General features: G+C 28.7%; 2 protein-coding genes across 3 annotated transcripts; both read right to left on the bottom strand.

Annotated features, from left to right (window-relative positions):
• Positions 1-9,740: 9,740 nt before the first annotated feature.
• LOC122514785 (tubulin polyglutamylase TTLL13P-like) lies at positions 9,741-13,929 on the bottom strand. The gene is made up of 13 exons (XM_043631820.1): positions 13,830-13,929; positions 13,009-13,339; positions 12,853-12,934; positions 12,391-12,681; positions 12,094-12,250; positions 11,924-12,024; positions 11,739-11,867; positions 11,387-11,612; positions 11,144-11,325; positions 10,808-11,048; positions 10,486-10,632; positions 9,838-10,201; positions 9,741-9,764 (listed from the first exon to the last, which is right to left on the bottom strand). Exons 2-12 carry the CDS (start codon positions 13,202-13,204, stop codon positions 9,854-9,856), a joined length of 2,100 nt encoding a protein of 699 aa, XP_043487755.1. The 5' UTR covers positions 13,205-13,339; positions 13,830-13,929; the 3' UTR covers positions 9,741-9,764; positions 9,838-9,853.
• Positions 13,930-14,056: 127 nt separating this feature from the next.
• Positions 14,057-17,259, bottom strand: LOC122514787 (D-amino-acid oxidase). Of its 2 annotated transcripts, XM_043631822.1 has the most exons (8): positions 17,068-17,259; positions 16,079-16,279; positions 15,710-15,916; positions 15,275-15,500; positions 14,981-15,048; positions 14,737-14,854; positions 14,441-14,542; positions 14,057-14,325 (listed from the first exon to the last, which is right to left on the bottom strand). In XM_043631822.1, exons 2-8 carry the CDS (start codon positions 16,261-16,263, stop codon positions 14,206-14,208), a joined length of 1,026 nt encoding a protein of 341 aa, XP_043487757.1. In that variant the 5' UTR covers positions 16,264-16,279; positions 17,068-17,259; the 3' UTR covers positions 14,057-14,205. The 2 variants fall into 2 exon arrangements, with proteins under 2 accessions (XP_043487757.1, XP_043487756.1); XM_043631821.1 differs by lacking the exon at positions 17,068-17,259 and having other exon boundaries at positions 16,079-16,394.
• Between the last annotated feature and the right edge of the window lie 1,841 nt (positions 17,260-19,100).

The raw sequence follows: 19,100 nt of genomic DNA on the forward strand, positions 1-19,100 counted from the left end.
ACAAAAAACTCATAAATTTAATTTTCTTTATATTATACTAATGCTATATTACTTTATATTTTTTTTTAGGTTTCCAAACATTGGTAGAATAGAGCATGAATACATATACTCATTGTCAGTCTAATTGTGTTTACTTTTCTATCTAAATAATAATTGTGTTAACTTTTTTATATTGATATCAGCTGTGGTAAGTTTATCTCTTTTCTTTTATAACATAAAGAATAGTAATATAAAAACTATGAGAAGAGGAAAGAGAGGGAGAAAGTGATATCTTATACAAATATCATACATAGATATATGTAGTCTCGTTCAGTTTGCTTGATACTTTACTAATACAATCTTATGGTTTTCAGATTTACGAGTATTAGAAGATTTGGAAAAGCACAGCATCTATTAGGCTTTCTTATGGTTTTGTGTATCAAGTATATACATAAAAGAAGAGTTTACAAGATTTTAAAATGAATCCAGGCAATTATTTTATGGTTTTTAAACTAACAAACACCTCAGCTTTCTTCTATCATAATGGTAAACATAAATAATTCACATTTTCCATTAGTATATTGTTTATTCATTGTCTTAATATATTGAATCTATAATTGTTTAGAGAAATGTACTTTCTTTTTTCATTTACATATACGTGTACATTACGTATTAATTAACAATTATTATAATGCACTAATGCACTTTTCTTATATTGCAGCTAAATTTTACCCTCGAAGCAATCACTGCGCAGGAGCAATAAAAAAAATACATAAAAATGATAAAAATACGAAAATCATAACGTTATAATCTTAAATTTATCGATTAGATGGATTATTCACTTTATACACATGCGCAATGTTAGGAAAGTCATATAAACAATTTTCAATAAAAGTACTTTCATAGAAGACATCGTCTAATTTCAACGATGGATTTCGAAGGGGGACGGTACCTAGATCGTATATTCCTAGCTTTTAGACAACAATAGATCGATCATTCAATATTATAATCGATTATTTAACAATTATTTTAATATTCTAATACACTCTACTTATATTTTAGATTGTTTAAACACATATATATTGGTTTAAAAATTACATACTTATTAACATACTTTGAATGTAAAATAGTTTTAATGTAATATTTTTCTGGATAAAAATTTTATTATCCAAAGTTATCATTGCACAGGGACGTTAAAACAAATGTATATTAGTTTAAACAATTACATAAAAATTAAAGGAATGTTTAAATAAGAACGTTGCAATGTGATTAAGTTTTTAGTGTATATTGTCTTTATTTTACTCGTTATTTTTTAAATATTAACAAGAAATGTATACACCTAATAGAAAAATAAATTAGATAACAAAAATTATTAATTGGATTAATAATTAGGTAATTATAATTAACAATAAAGAGTTTATATTTAATTTATGTAATAAATAAATTATGTATGTTTTTCTGTACGGTGTGATAAGGTTTATAGTGCATATTGTCTTTATTCTTTCCATTATTTTTTAAATATTACCAAGATACGTGTACATTAAATAGTAAAATAGAATAAATTTTTTATTTATTTAATAAATAAATTATCATATCTAGCTTGACTAGCGTGGTCAAGAAGAAAGCCGAGTTACGTACGTGTGACGGGCAAGCTTGTGTGCGTGAAATACATTTCTATTGGTTATTCGGAATTTCTACTTGGTCACTTTACTTTTAAATAATTATAAGCCAATCAGCTAATCAGCCGAAATAATTACCAGCCAATCAGGGCTCTTTGCTGATTTCCCTTCTTTCTTTTCGCGGCGTCGGTGCTGGAGATCGCACGGATACTACGTCGTCTCGTTAATTTCAGGTAATTAAAAAATATTTTCTAACATAAATAATCTTCCTATATACTAATAGATTCTTCTAGCAAATGACTTCCAAATGATATAATCGAAAGATTACGATAATGTCGAGGATAAAGAATATTTGCGTAGAAAAAAATTCCATGTACATTGGTATGCATTTTTCTACGCAATGATATATATATATATCTTGTTTTACGGCATCATTTCTATGGATATCGACTTATACTGATCAATTTTTATTGTCTGGCTTAATAAAGTATATATTTCGATAATTGTTATGTTCCTATATCCTATTTTTAACTATTCGATATTTTTCTATAATAGATGCAAAATCATCAAGCAGCCATGACGTCATCAGATCTACCACCATCTTGTATACCTGTCAAGTGTATATGTTCCAACGTATTGCGTTATCCCGTTTAATACAGGTAACTGAAAAGTATTCTACACCTTCCTATTATATATCAAACGATAGCTACACACAAGATTTTCATACGTGAGTGTTTTCAAAACGAAATATTAAAAAGTTCGATAGATATCTGTGACAATATAATATCGATATATCTCGATTTCTCGCGAATTTCACCAATGTTACTTAACAATATCTTTTTCTAATTTCCAGCTTTTTTTTTCACGATATCTATATTTACTATTATCTCTAATGATTCTCTAATTAATTATTTTTCATAATTATGTCTTCAAAAATAATATTTCGTATTAAATTCGATTCCTCTCACATACACACACATACAGGCATATATGCATAAATATAGGTAGCTCGTACACATACACTCATATATTTAATTTTCTTTATATTGTACTAATGTAATTTTATTTTTTTACTTCTATTAGGTGTCCGAGCATTGGAAAGTCCAGAACGAATACATATACACGGTCTAATAATCGTGCTTACTCTTTTTTATCTTCAAATTCATCGAGGTAAGCGTTCTTCTTTTTTTAACCTATGTGACATTTAGAAATGTTTATAAAAAGTGAGAACGAGAGTAAGAGAGAGGGAGAGAGAAAGAGAGAGAGGGAGAGAGAGAGAGAGAGAGAGAGAGAGGAGAATAAGTAAACAAAACACTCGGCCTACAGGCAGTTATGAATGTGTATGTTTATTGTCAGAAATTTCTCGAGATGAAAACAGCCGATTCAAAACGAAGACATCCGAGCTCGCAAGGGCAAGAGTAACGTGCTTATTCCTATCCTGTCCTTCAACGAGTAAGGAAGACATACGATGATAGCCAGGTATTAAATTAATCAATAATTTTGTTTCTAACATTATCGTGTTAATTTAAATACTTTAATAACTTTTTTATTACAAAGCATGGTATTAGAAACGGTTTACTTTTTAGATTACTCTTTATTACGTTTGCTGATTCAGTTATTGTCTTATATTTACAATTGTAAAGATTTTTATTAATATTTTTACTAAGATTACATACATTGCATCTAATTTTATATAAGTAGTGAGATTTGGTCAATTGATATTGCTTGAATTTGTATATTAAAATACAAAGCAAGCAGTATCAAAGAAATAGTTGCATATTTTGATACATTTCACAAATATTTATTAACTTTTACTTCTAATTATTTTTGTAATTATTCTTCTAGATTATTATATACATTTTCTTCTTATAATTAACATTGATTTTTAATGATAACACTTCTTTTAATGTGCTCTGCCCTCAGAAATGATTTACAGAAAATATTGTACTATAATCTCTGGTATATGTTTCAGCTTTCAGATTTTTTTTTTAATTTTATTTTATTCATCGTCATCCTAAGGGTAGGATACCCATCCTGCAATCATCAATCAAGACTAAAAGTAAGTATATTTTCCTATCAAATATTTCTATAGTAACAATAATGGTTTTTTATTACAACAACGATATTAATTGTTCTTTTTCTTTTTCTGTTTCAGAACATCATTGCAATCGAGCGCGTAGGCAATGAGGTACTCGAGTGTTTGCATCGATAAAATAAAATATAAAAAAATTGAAAAGTAAAGTCAGTGTCGAACGTCGCATGTTAGTTTCGTTTGCTCGGTTTGATAAAATATCTCTTAATGTGTGCTCTGCCTTCAAAAATGATTCCAGGAAATATTGTAATATAATTTTTAGTATGTTTCAGCTTTTCAGATATTTTCTTTAATTTTATTTTATTCATCGTCATCCTAAGGGTAGGATACCCATCCTGCAGTCATCAATGAAGACTAAAAGTAAGTATATTTTTCTATCCAAAATTTCTATGGTAATATTAATGGTTTTTTATTACTACAATGATATTAATTGTTCTTTTTCTTTTTCTGTTGCAGAACATCATTGCAATCGAGCGCGTAGGCAATGAGGTACTCGAGTGTTTGCATCGTTAAACAAAAATCGGAAATTTTTCGCGTAAAGAAACTCCGAAAGTTTCTTTTATTCGGTTTATACGTGTGCCATCGTCATCCTAAGGGTAGGAGACCCATCGTGCATTCATCGATGGAGATACAAAGTGAGTATATTTTTGTATTTAATAATTCAACAAAGATTTTAATTGTTTTCAGTAATAGTAATGATATTAATAGTATTGTTTTTTATTTCTGTTTCAGATTGCAATCGTGCGCGAAGCAATATACGGGAGTGTTGTATCGATTGAATATAATTAAAATCACGGATTAGAAGCACGTTCGTTCGCTCATTTCAACTCGTTCGTGTTACGCGATTGTATTAGAAATTTTTCATATTAAATTAACTGCGACCAAAGCAGTAATTGCATTAGATTTTGTTCGACAAAAGTTGTATTTTTATTTTAAAACAGTCGCACAGACTGTTCGCGTATTAGAGCCAGTGCATCAATGAAGATTTTTTTACTTGCATTGACTGTGTGCAAAGCAGTCTTTGGAAGCCAGTTGTAGAATCAGTGATCGGGCGTATAATAAATTAAAATCAAACGCGAATTAGAATCAGTGTTGTTCGTCGTACAATTTAATTTCGGTTTCGCGATAAGAAACTCATCTATAGTTTCTTATTTTCGTTAATAACGCGTTTTTAGATTCACGCGAGGTGCATCACCATGGTGCAATTGAGTTTCATCTCATTGGAATGCATCGTAAGTATTTATTTTTATGAACATTTTATTCGATTTTATTTTATATGATTTTTAATCATATTGCAAATAACTTATCGTTTTGTTCTATTTTATGTTACAGATTAGATGATGGATCTTCGATGGATCTTCGATGGATCTTCGATGGATCTTCGATGGATCTTCAATGGATCTTCGATGGATCTTCGATGGATCTTCGATGGATCTTAGATGGATCTTCGATGGATCTTCGGTGGATCTCCTTCAATACCAAATCGAGGAACTCTTCGATCGTCAGACTACAACACTTGCTGCGAAGTAGGAGTGTTTTGGAGCCATCGTAGAACTTCTTATGTCGTGAGTTAAAATTTAAGGTCCCTCCGGTGCTCAATCATGTCGAGGATGAAAGGTCCAAATCGGCACGAGTTACTGGTTGTAATTATTCCAATAAATTAGTGACGAGCACATGAGTAATTCCTTTCTAGGAGTTATTCATGAAAATTGTATATTGTATTGTATATTGAATTGTATATTTATATTAGTTCAGGATAGGTTTTCTTGTCTCACCGGTAAAATTCATTTAATTAACAGTGCAATTAATTAATGCACTTTCTTTTTTATTACGTGTTCTGTTCGTGGTTAGTAGTGGTGAAACCGAGTATTAATTTACTCGTTTTCGTCCAGAAAAGCATGTAATAAATGTCTTACATGCATTGCTTCGTTCTTAGTTTATCTAATCGCGATTAATTTTGATATATCGATACGTCGATATTATAAATAAATGAGCAAGAAGACAAACTCATTCGCGACGGATAGATTCTAGCAGTTAAGTGGTGGCTTAAAGCCCAGTTCTTTTATTAGAACAGCCAACTTAATGAAAGGAGTCGTCCGAGGTTTTGAAATATATTAAAAGATATTAAAAGATATTAAAAGTCATTTTTTATTAAATAAATTGTAGAGTCCTTAGCCGCTTAGATGAATTTTTATAAAAATGTATATTTATATGTTATGTATTTATGTGTATTTAATCATATTTTTTAGATCAGGCTTTTCAGCTTCTAATATACTAATCTCCCGTTTCTCCCCCCCATACTTTCTGCGTTCTCATTTATACGTGTGCCCAGGTGTTACACGTATGGGTGAGAAACAGTTAGTGTGGGTTTAGTTTTAAGTTTCTCCCAAATTGGCGGCTGTTATTGTGTTAGTGGTTGCACGATGTACTTTACACCTGTGTGTGCGTATTAGGTAGTGTGTTCTGTACATCGTTTCGGGATATTTTTTAGATAATACATCATTTAATACTGAGAGCATTACTTCTACATATCACGTGTGATATGAAAAATACACGCGTGTGTGTTTCTTTATTTTTATATTTCTATTAAATATTTCTAATTTTTTTTTTTAATAATCGTTTTTCATAGTAGAGTTACCGCATTTATTTGCAGAAACTTTGATATACTCGTATATTACTAGTATGCATATATACTAGTGTATACTTGTATTTTTGCTTTAGTCATTATTGCAATAACCACTAGCCTTGGCAGTCGATTACAGCATTGGTACGTACTCCCATAAGTTTAGAAAACACGCGTTTGAACTAGGGTGTCGGAGGTGCCCCGGGGCATGCTCTCTAGTTTAGGCTTTTGCACCCTGGTGGTATGTGAGAGAATCGTGGAGTGTGTGGGTGGGTACGTATGTGTATTTGCTCTTTTTAAATATGGGTAATTGGCAGGCAGGTAGCATACTTTTTTGAGCGAATGTGAAAACTTTAATTTTAAGTAGGTAGGATCCAGGAAAGGCATTAGGCTTGCTTCCACTCCGGAGTGGAAATTCCGCCTCCTGGTTTATACAGAATTGTTACAAAATTATATCATTTCATTCTATTATGTTTGTCTTGTAATTTTATTTTGTGACTCTTCTGTAATTTTTATTATGTATCATGATTCAAAGGCATTTGCAACGATTTGTAAGATTCATTTCTATTTCGATTCTATCTCGAACGAGATAGAGTCGAACAAATTCGCAAATTCTTTGATGAATTTGATACTTAGTTTTAAGTATTGTAACTAACACTTCGCACAATCGCGATTTTCTCTTATAATTAGAAATATTTGATATATAATTCAATGTAAGGAATGAATGAAATGAAAATATTGCAAGAAAATGCTTTACATTTATTGCATTATTTATTTCAATTTCATTTTATTGCTTGACATGAAAAGTGCGACGTGTTTTTAGGTCATCGACTATAATTATCTGCTTGGACATTTAATTAATTGTGCTCATGGTCAATGAACTCTAATTTCATTGATGGTTTAAGAGCTTTAGTATAATTAACGGAAAATGTAAATTAATTTTTTAATAATTGAGAATTTTAATATTAACAAAATATGTGCTTATTTGCAAAAAAAAGAATGAGAGGTCTTATTTTGCTGGTACGTGGAAAATGTCCAATTGCAGTTTTCAGGATGAAGAAAGAAGAGGCTAAATGCCGAAGAGGCAAATGCCGAAGAGGCCCCCACTTAATTGTGGATGAAGAGGGCAACTACTTAGACTATCGAGTTATTTTCAAAAGTTCAACAGCAAGTTAGAACTTTTCGAGAATAGCTCTCTAGTCACATCTCATATTTTATTGTGTTACTTTTCTGCTCGTCATTAATTTCTAGTTGTAATTGGAGATGATGGACCATTCCATCTCCTTGAGACACCAAAGAGTCGTGTCTATATCGTCAAAAGATGCATATGTGTTTAGTTAGAGTCAAAAGTATTAAAATTTTCGTAATAATTAATTTTGAAGCTTAAATAACGTTCGGTAAATATTACGGTAATTTCTCTTTTCTTGTTTCTTCTTTAAAATTTTTCACTTTGTTCGTATTTTATTAAATTTGTAATTTTTCTTTTTTATATAATGTAGTTTAAAAGTATTTTACAATAATTAATAGATATTATTTTTTGTAGTCACTTAATATTTGTACTTTTTCTATTTCTTTATTTTTATATATTTTATGTAAATATAAAATCACGCGTTTAAATTTAATTTCATTACAACACGGTAATTAGAGATTTGATTAAAATAATTGGAGAACTCAGTTGAAAAAAGTGCATCTGCGAATTGGACGATTTAATATGTTAGGCTATTTTATCATATTGACTGTATGACTAATATAGTTTTCTTTTTGTTACAGGTGATCTTCGATCTTTGAGATTTGTTCCATTTGAATGCTATGAATACTTTTTAAAATATATGTATAAATGCATTTTGAAGGCACACACATTTTTCACACTAAAAATTAAATATAATTATTTAAAATTCTATAATAAATATAATTTAAATATTTCTCTAGATATGTATCAAAGATAAAAATAGAATAATAAGGATTTCGTCAAGAATTTTTTTTTTTACAAGTTAGATATTACTTTCAGTCAGAAATATTACTTATTTATTAAAAAAATTCTTTTTTTTACAAGTTAGATATTACTTTCAGTCAGAAATATTACTTATTTATTAAAAAAATTCTTTTTTTTACAAGTTTGATATTACTTTCAGTCAGAAATATTACTTATTTATTAAAAAAATTCTTTTTTTTACAAGTTAGATATTACTTTCAGTCAGAAATATTACTTATTTATTAAAAAAATTCTTTTTTTTACAAGTTAGATATTACTTTCAGTCAGAAATATTACTTATTTATTAAAAAAATTCTTTTTTTTACAAGTTAGATATTACTTTCAGTCAGAAATATTACTTATTTATTAAAAAAATTCTTTTTTTTACAAGTTTGATATTACTTTCAGTCAGAAATATTACTTATTTTTTAAAAAAATGCAGTGTTTACAACTGTTTTTAGTGTGAAATTTGTTTCTTTCAATTGACTGCGCGCAAAGCAGTCTTTGAATTCGCTTTAAAGTCAGTGATCGGGTACAAAACAGTTTAAAATCGAACGCGAATTAAAATCAGTGTTGTTCGCCGTATAATAAAATTTCGGTTCCGCGATAAGAAACTCATCTATAGTTTCTTATTTTCGTTAATAACGCGTTATTAGATTCACGCGAGATGCATCACCATGGTGCCACTGAGCTGCATCCCATTGGAATGCATTGTAAGTATTCATTTTAATTTACATTGTATTCGATTTCTTTTTATACGATTTTCGATCATATCGCAGATAACTTATCGTTATATTCTATTTTATTTGATAGATATGAAGATGGACTTTCTTCTTTAAACGAGGAACCCTCTCATCGCTAGTTTACAACGCTTGTTGCAAAGTAGGAGTGTTTTGGAGCCATCGCAGAACTTCTAATGCTATTGTTCATATTTCACATATGCGTCATTTTAATTCTAAAATGTCACATAAGTGTGATATAACAGCTGGTAACGAGTGAGTAACAAAATTTGTATTCCCTCGAATGGTCGATCATATCGAGGATGATAGGTCCTAATCGGCACACGCGAGCTGCTGATTCTAATTATTTAAATTATTTATTGATGAGCACATGAGGAATTTCGAAAAAGGAATTCCTCGTGAAAATTATATATTCTATCGTCTATTTTTATAGTTCAGGATAGGTTTCCTTGTGTTGTTGATTAAATTCGTGTACTTAACAGGGCAATTAATGAATTAACTTTTTTTTTACATTTTTTTTTAAACCTTAATACGGAATAAACTACAGGTTTTAGTATAGGCGGTTAGCATCGGAATTATATATGTACTTATATAAATTCTTTTTTTTTTATTTAATAATTCTATACATAATTTACATAGTAGAAGAAAACAGAATGCATATTAACGAAAATTTACTTAATATTTTTTCTTTTTTCGGTACAAATTTGAATAAATGGGTGCCTCGTGTTGCAAGTTAGATCTGGAAGTTTTACTTTTGATTAAAAATAAATTCATTTAAAATAAACTTAATAAAATATAATATTTTATGTTACTTGCTTGGATAAACGGTTACGGACAATGATTCAATCGATGATTAGGATGATCATTATGATGATTACAAATTTTTAATGTTCTTTCTTGACAAGCTGAATGATGGAATTTCTGAGACAATAAATTTTTCTCATTTTTCAATGCGAGCCTCCCGTAGATGCCATATTTTTTTACATCCTTGTCTCTAAGTGTACCGTTCTGCTTCATAGCCATGTAAATTTGTTCGAGTATACCATAACTTCTTAGAAGAAAATCACGTTGAATTAATGCGGTTACTCTTTCTCTTTCTTCAGATTCTGATATTATTTCAGGTTCAAAGGAAGAGAGAACTTTGTTCGAATTTTGTGTTAAGTTTGTTGCTTTTTGCTATTAGGTTGGAAAAATTATATTAAATATTATATATATAAATCTCATGATTTTTAAAATTATATACGTAGTGTACCGGGATTCAAGTGTAACAGTCTTTAATAATATTAATCATTTACTATTACTTATTTTTAAATTTTTAATACATCATTTTCAAAATTTAATAAAATCTAGACGCGTGTTGGTAAAATAATAAATATTATAAATAATTAATAAATATATATATATATATATCTTGAAAAACTATTTATAAAATAAAACACAAAATTCGTTTCAAATCTTACTGGTATCATCTTTTTGAAATAAGTAAAAGATTTGTGTTCCAATCGTTTGGTAATATTCTTCTGCGGAACATTTGGGCTTTCAGGAATTAGTTTCTGATCACACCATCTGCCATTAATCCTTTTACTCTCTTGTTCTCTTAATCTGGTCTAAAAATTTTAAAAAGTAATATTAATTTACAAATATTTTATTAATATTGCAATGATCGATAATCGAAAAAGGAGGTGATCTTGTTCTTCGCCATAAAAATACCCAAGGATACAAGTTTAACTTCGTAGATTACAAAAATCTGTTCATTTAATAGTTCTTTTTTATTAGACTAACTTCCTTTTCTTCTCTCTGCACTTTAGAAGCTTCCTCGCGTGCACGTGAGGCTACAGTCTCTTGGAAGACTGTTGTACCACTTTGTTTAAAAAATTGTTGATATTTATTATCATCGTTGCAAGGATATACTCGACGAAAATTACCAATATGATCGTCCTCCCATTTAAATTGTCTTTCGATGTAATATCGATCATCTTTTTCCAATTTCGATACATTAATCATTGTATTATCATGATTTGAGCTAAAATAACAATAATTCATTCATTTTTTAACTTTGAATTATCACGGCTTTCAAAATAAATGATTCAATTATTGTATCGATTCTAATTTTCGTACTTAAAATCTTTCAACGTAACACCCTGAAGTAATCGATCCCTAATACGTCTTCTATCTTCTTCAATGATCTTTTTCTTATCGCACTGTTGAAGATTCAACATTTCAAAGGTGTCAATCAACAGAGATTCCTTAATATCTTTGTCAATTTGTGCGTCTGTATGAAAACTCGGTGAATGATTGACCTATTTAAAAAATGGTTACTCAAATAATATCAATGTTCTAATCTTCATTTGTTATACTAACTTCTAACAGATACGGTCTTAGTTTCCAATCGAGTAAAATATCAAATCCTAAAAGTTCAAAACATGCATAAGTTCTGTCATGAGTTGGAAAACATGTACGATAACTGTGTTTAAGAACAGGATGTGCAGCAAGTATAGTTTTGATAATAATCTCGTCTATTTTATTCCATAAATCGTCAACGTCGATGTTTTTAACTTTTAACCATTTCAATAATGTCGAAATTTTCCTAAATAAATCAAATTCATTTATTGTAGTCGATTTAGTATTAAAATACTATTCAAATCAGATATTCTACTATTAAGGATAATTATCATATTAATTGTTTCATTTTATATAGAATAAACATACTAACCTTTTGCTACCAATTTCTTCGTCGACGATGTACATACGACTGTGTTTGTTAACAGCGTAATTAGTTAAATGCATAAAAACGTTGGAAGTGTTATGACAAGATGGTTCCTTGTATCTACTTGTAGCAAATCTAACGAGGAAAATCTTCGGATCATCGAATGATAATTATTCGAATGATTTAATTACCTTGCTAGGCCATCATTGTAGACGTAAATTCGGAGAGGCTCGCACGATGTTATCAATGTATAGATACGAAGATCAAATTTGTATCCGTCTATCAAATAAGGCTGGAATATATAATAAATTATTTTTTACTTAATATATTTAAATTTCATTTAACTATATTAATTAATTACTCTAGAAACATAAACTTGGCAGATCAAACGTTCGTTTGGCTTAACATCCTTCAAACTTCTTGTCAAATATATCCCACGTCCTTGACAACCAGTATCCGGTTTGATTATAAAAGTCTTAGATCGATGTAACTTCGAGTAAGCAATAGCTTCCCCATGACTATAAATTTCAATAATTTTTACATTTTATAAATAAATAATTACGATAGAGAAAACCAGGACAAGTTGATACATTGCAATTATCTGCTTAATTCGATCACTATTAGACGTTTCTCATTTAAAATATAATTTATTACTTACTCGGCAGGAAAACACCAAGTTTTTGGGAAGAAATTATAATCCTTTGGGAAAAGTTTTAGCATACGATTAAGATTTCTAGCAAGTAAATCTTTTCTACATATTTCTGTCATCCCAGGAAAATGATTGATCTTTTGATATCTTTTCATATCCTTGGCACGTTCTATACTAACACTGAGATCAGTCCAATACAAATTCCAACTACTGTCTTCTGTAACTTCTTTCATTCCAAATCGTGCTGCTACGCGTCTTACTACTTCGTATTTGCAATTATTCGTGCAAATTGTTAAGTATCTATCAAAGAGAAGATTTATTATATTTTATTCCTCATTTGTTAGTTTTATTTATTAAAAAAATTGAACAAAATTTATTCGTTTGTAATTGTATTGGATTGAATCATAACGTGTCTTAGGTTGATGAAGGGTTTCTTGTTGATAGGTGTGTGTGTATATGCATGTTTGTTACCTTCGTTTCTTTTTCTTCTTTGTTTTCGAATTTTCAACATTAATTTTTCTCGATTCGGTATCACTCTCTGCACATAAGATATCTACCAACGAATTAAAATAAAACACCGAATAAAAAAGTTTATACAATAATAAGAATAATTGTATATATATATACCTCTTTCAGTATCTTTAGTAAAGTGTTTGAAATCATTTCGAATGAGAGTTTTAGAATAATTACTATTACAAATAGATTCACCAAATTCTTCGTAATGATTTTCACGTAAATTTCTTGGTACAGATTTAGCACGAATTTTTGGCTTTTTCAATACCGATAGATTATGTTTGGTAATACTTTCAAAGATGTTGTTCATGACAAAAACTTATCATTTCTCTTCTGTATCGAGTCCTTGTTGTCTCGTACATCACTCTCTGATATTATTCTTCTATATTTTTATGCACGGGATTTCAAATTTTTAAATTCACCATGGTTGTTCTCAAAGTATTAGCTAAAAGTATGTTTAGTTTTTTTGCTTTATCTTTTCGATACGAAATATAATTTACGATCACGACCTGTATCTAGAAACTAACGCGAACGAATAATCAGGACGATAGGATCAAAGTTTATTCTTATTATGTCACGAGATAAGTTAGATAAATTATGTTAATCGATTATCGTTCATTTGTCATTATCGATTATTTATTTGTTTGAGATTTCAATTTAGTATCAAAGTAACTCGATTTTATTTAGGAAAATAGAAAATAAAAATGCAATTATTATCGATATTTTATGTTAAGGAAAAAAATATCCAATATTTTTCTAATTAAAGATAATAAAAAGGATGTTATTATTGTGTAGAAACGGATTGCATTTTTATATAGAAGTATTTTACTTTAATTAATTTTTAAATTAGATCACTTGGATAATTATCGATACACATATAAACGATAGTCTAGTGGAAAATACTTTAAACGTGTCCGATCTTTTCGAGATATTACCGTGCACTGCGGTATTGTGTGTGCGAGAGCTATTTCCATAGTTTGTTTGCTTCAATTAGATTGTTGCGGACGTATTTAGAATTTCTGCAGTCTCGTATCACGTGCACGAAATCATAAATAGGTCAATGTACCTTTGAACTTTCGTATTTATGCATGTATGTGTATCTCTAATTATACTTTCTTTTAATTAGTTCTTGTTTTCTTACTTCTTTCTGCATTCAAGTTTTCTAATAGGATTTGTTTTTTTTTATTATTATTAGCTCATTTATTCATACAGTTTTTATTTACAATTTTTGTTTAATTAAACGGTTCATTCATATTTCTTCGTAGATACGGAAACTCGTTCATAATTTTTTCAAATAAAATTTAAAAAATATTACAATTTAGAAATTTGATTTTCATTTCGATTGAGATTTTGAACAATTTCAACTACGTCGAGTGCACATCCCCAGCTCAAAGTTAAACCAGCACCACCATGACCATAATTATGAATCACCTAATTGCAAATTAACAAATCTCATCTAGTTTATACATATAACAAAAAAATGGAAAGAGTAAGAGAGAGAGAAGAAAACATAGTAATAGATACGATCAAATATCGATAAACTTACGTGACACTTTTTACCATTTTTTCGGATATAAATTTCAGATTCTAAACGAACTTTTGGTCTTCCAGGTCGTAGGCCAACCCATGATTTTATAATCTCAGCTTTCTATACGAATAAATAATTCTTTTTACGACATTAATTTTAAATATTTATTAACAGTTGTTATAAAGAGTTTAGGCTAAAAGTTATTAGGTGATTTTAAAAATTAATTAAAAACTAGAAGCTTAGAAAATTTGATATAATTTAAAAACAATAATTCTTATATAAATTTTTGATACATTTAAAGTTTTATTCGTTACCTTCAAAGATGGAATCATACGATGACATCCTTCGTAAATAAATTTAGAATCCTCATCTCGTACACGAAGATCATAATCATTTTCTTGATGAGTTCCACCTAAGACGACATTATTTATACTGAAAATAACAAATTCTTTGATATCAATGAAAGTTAAAATTAAATGTTAACATTATATAAAATTGTAGTCATAATATGAACAGAAAGAAATGATTAAATATTAATTAATATTGTATAAATAATACTTTGGTATGATATAATTGCAATGATCGTCGTCCACTAGGATACAATGCATCACCCATGGTGCCTTTACCTAAATAAATAAATTAATAAAAAAAATTAATAGCGTAATGAAAAATAAATAGAGAGACAGACAAAAAAGAAAAAGATTGATTTTTAATAACACCTAACAACTTTTAGCTTATTTAGGAATGTTCGTAGTTCTATCCAGAAATTTTGGTTCCACTCTGTATATGTAAAATATCCATGTACATATGTATATACTTATGTGTGTGCATATGTAAAAAGTATACAGTTACCCTAGAAACTTGACCTCTCACGGCTGTCATAGTGTCGTCATTGACGAGTTCTCGTGCACCGAGACCACTGCAATTTATAACAATTTCATAGCCATCCTCAATTAATTCACCTAAGTCACGAATCTTTCTTCTCTTCAGTTCGCCACCCAATGCGACAAATTTATTCGTCAGCCAAGGTAAAAAGTACGTAGGCTCGCAAGTATATGTCACGAAATGCCAACCATTTCTAGAATTAGTAATATTATTTTCGTAATAAATTAATTTTAATAATTTTTTATATATAAAAAAAAGTAGAACTTTCTGTTTTATCATATTTTTCATTGAAATTATTTAACAAATATACAAAGGTGTTTCGTGATATGTGATACTTGTTTTAGGAATGGACAAGGAATACTAAAAACAATGTAAAAAGTTCATATTAATGGAAACACATACATATAATTGGATTTATGTTCCTTGTTCAATTTTGTTAATTCATCCTTAGTTAAATGATGAACACCATAAACTAGTTTTAGCCATGATAAGTCATCATTTGTTTCACTGGTGACACGAGTTGTCGGTAAAAGGCAGAGCCCAACTTCTTTAGCTAGACCAGATTTCCAAAATTGTTCAAACAAACGATGCGTTTTTCCGGCCCATTTTCTAATACGAAATTGATTGTCATTTTTCAAGTAAAAGAAATGAAAGATTATAAAAAGAAATCTCGCAATAATATTTGTCGGTTCATAAATTCACACTGATAATAACGTAGAGATAAGACAAAAAGAAATGCATTTATTCGCGACGCGACAAAATAAAACTTACGAAATATCTTCTTTCGAAGTATCACCGAGTAAAAATGGTCCCCAAAGACCAGCACTTCCATCACCTGTTGTATTTGGTGTAAAAATATCCGCAAATATAGTCACCTGAAGCTCAGGATTATTTTGTTTCAATGCAAATGCACTCGTTAATCCGATAACACCTGCTCCGACAACTGCGACGCGCATTTTTTATTTTCCTTTTCTTAATTTACCAAAAAAGAAATAATAATTAAAATTATATAATTAATAAATAATCGTAAGAGACAATAAAGCGAAGGATTGTTCACGAGATGAGGTTCGAATTATAACTGACATTAAATGTCACTTTGATAAGAATAAATTTGATGCAAACATCGTCTTATCGAAAATTATCTTTTACTCGTTAAACTTTTACTTTCCACTTGACTTCATACATTAGATTAATTTAATCTTATAATTAGCTGAACTGATGTAAATAATACAAATACATTAAATAATGATTATTTATTTATTTATTTTACATACAATAATGAAACAAATAATTAAACTTTTTATTTTAATATTCTAATTTTTTTTCTGTTGTTTTTTTTTTGACTTCTACTTAAGATTTATTCAATAAATCAAAATATATTCATGAATTGAATTAAAATAATTTATTATTATATTAAAAATTATATAAAAAAATCCTTTTGAATCTAATTTTAACGATGATTGTAGCACATTTACGACTTTCCGTATACTAAGCATAATGCCTTCTTTAATTACGGCTGGATTATGCTAAGAATATGGGAATCGTCAAGGCGACATTCAATGATTCATTGAATTATATCGATCAGTTCAATTTCGATGATATTCTCGTAATCTCGTAGTCAATAAAAAGAGCATAATACCTTATAATTAATTTAACAAAGAATTAATACTCTGTTTATTGATAACGTGACACGAAAAGAAAATCATTATATCCACATAATCTTGATCTTAACAAAAAAACAAACTCATTTTTTTTCTTACCTTACGATTTTCACAAATTTTCGATTTAAAATAATCAAACGCGACGCGTTAATTCGTTCACGTAATTATCATCGGACTAATAACGATAATGAACCTTTTTAGATTTGAATAACTGTAAATGAAATTCTTATTCGATGTAGAAGAAAATTCAATTCACTCGGTTTTCGATCGTGTCTGATGTTAAACTGAATGACGAAGATGCTGTCATGAACGTCGACAAAGATTACTAAGAGAGTTTTAGATATAAAATATTTGTTTACACGTTATTCGAGCCTACTCAACCTATTCGCCCTTATAATCAAAGCCTAAGATCCTATCAATGTTTTATTACAACGCGTATGGTCTCCAACGCGATGAAATTCTTTATTTTTTTTAGTCATCAATTTGCAACCGGTATCAATGTGCGGTCTCATTGATATAAGAAATGAACGTATGCAATTTGTATATCAAAAGAAAAGGTTGAGTACCTCTGATATATACGATCGCACTAGCCATAATATAGCCCGGAAATGCGATAAAGGGTGGTAAGTGATAGAATCAAGCATGCAACAGTATTATATTTATGAATGTATCCCTACTTCGTAAAGAATAAAGAAACAAATCGAAAATTTACTTCAATAAATAAATTCTCCTATAACGTAAAAAAATGATTATAATAATTTAAATAAAATAAAAATATTAAACGATTAATATAATGAAACATCTGATGGATTTATTAATGAAAAATATCATTAAATATATTGTCACCTATCGGTCGCTGAAAATTGATATTAATTTTTCGTATCTCTCAAGGAATTATTATGACAAGGTAAATGAAATAAAAATATAGAAGATAATCAACAAAATGATTAAATTATCATGAGGAATTAATATTAAAAAATTTCTTGAATTTGTTGATAAAAAAAATAATTAATTATAATAATTGTCACCTTTTTTCTTTTTTTTTTTTTTTTTTCTTCCGATCGTTGATATCTTTAAATTATTTTCGTTTACATTCTTTTTGTGGCAACAGGACGCCTTGATACCTAACACCGTTTACTTCCATTCCAAGAACAAGAACATTGCTGGCATCTTTAAAACAAAAAGAATATGTTTAAAATCTATAATAATTAAATGAATAATTGTATATTTGAAAATTTAAACTAAACAAATAATTGTACCATGTTCTTGTAATGGTTTTCTTGTAGTTGATACATTAGTATTTGAAAATGATTGATCTTGGCCAGTCACTGTCGAGGACCTCATTGGAGACCTTTTTAATTTTGTTTTTTAATTATTAATTTTTTTTTTTAAAGATTGCCATTGATGGTATCAATAATAAATCAAAGTATAGCTAATTGTTTGATACAATGCAACAAACATTTTTCTAATTATATAAAAGATTAAAATAATTTATTAACAGTTTTGCTATTAAATTTACGAATACCTTTGCAAATAAATATAAAAATAATTGCAAGATATTAGTCAAATAATTAAATAAGATTTGTAATTAAGAATAACAGTAATTACCCTTGTTTGTCTTCTTTTCCACGATTATTATCCATAATGTTATACTTAGAAAAAAAATTAATTAGTAAAGCAACACAAAATTAATGAGAAAAAAAGAGATTAAAAAATAGTCGTATCTATAAAATGAATTAATACGATCAAGGCAAAATAACTTTAACGAATATGCTCGCTACGATTCTTGATATCTTTAAGTAGTCCCCCTTCCAATCGGCGATCAACTTACACCTATTAAAAAACCTCTATCGATACCATAATCAATATTCTAACACAATCAAAATCGATTGAATGTATTCAACGTTTATATTGGGTCGAGGAACACATTTCTTCGTATTTTAATGGAATAGTAAAATAAGTCGTTGTTTTTATTTTTTTCATATTTCATATCTAGCATTCTTCAAATGATTTAAAACTATTTTGTGATCATTGATTAGTTCCTTGACAATTTCACGACCTGCTGGTCTTGCACAGCTTTTTTCCATCATTTCATCGACTTTCTCAGTGATTGGTCAATCAGAACTTGATGC

This window comes from Polistes fuscatus, unplaced genomic scaffold, assembly GCF_010416935.1.
Source record: "Polistes fuscatus isolate 324 unplaced genomic scaffold, CU_Pfus_HIC Scaffold16, whole genome shotgun sequence".
In the NCBI taxonomy this organism is placed as follows: Eukaryota; Metazoa; Arthropoda; class Insecta; order Hymenoptera; family Vespidae; genus Polistes; species Polistes fuscatus.

Excerpts from the sequence above, each read along its gene's own strand:
- LOC122514785 (XM_043631820.1), bottom strand. The coding sequence starts at position 13,204 with ATGAACAACATCTTTGAAAGTATTACCAAACATAATCTATCGGTATTG. Across the intron at positions 11,326-11,386 it reads TAAGACCGTATCTGTTAGAA|GTCAATCATTCACCGAGTTT; the intron begins GTTAGTATAACA and ends TTTTTTAAATAG. Across the intron at positions 10,633-10,807 it reads TGCAGAGAGAAGAAAAGGAA|ACCAGATTAAGAGAACAAGA; the intron begins GTTAGTCTAATA and ends TAAAATTTTTAG.
- LOC122514787 (XM_043631822.1), bottom strand. The coding sequence starts at position 16,263 with ATGCGCGTCGCAGTTGTCGGAGCAGGTGTTATCGGATTAACGAGTGCA. Across the intron at positions 14,543-14,736 it reads GTATGATTCCATCTTTGAAG|AAAGCTGAGATTATAAAATC; the intron begins GTAACGAATAAA and ends TTATTCGTATAG. Across the intron at positions 14,326-14,440 it reads AAAATGGTAAAAAGTGTCAC|GTGATTCATAATTATGGTCA; the intron begins GTAAGTTTATCG and ends ATTTGCAATTAG.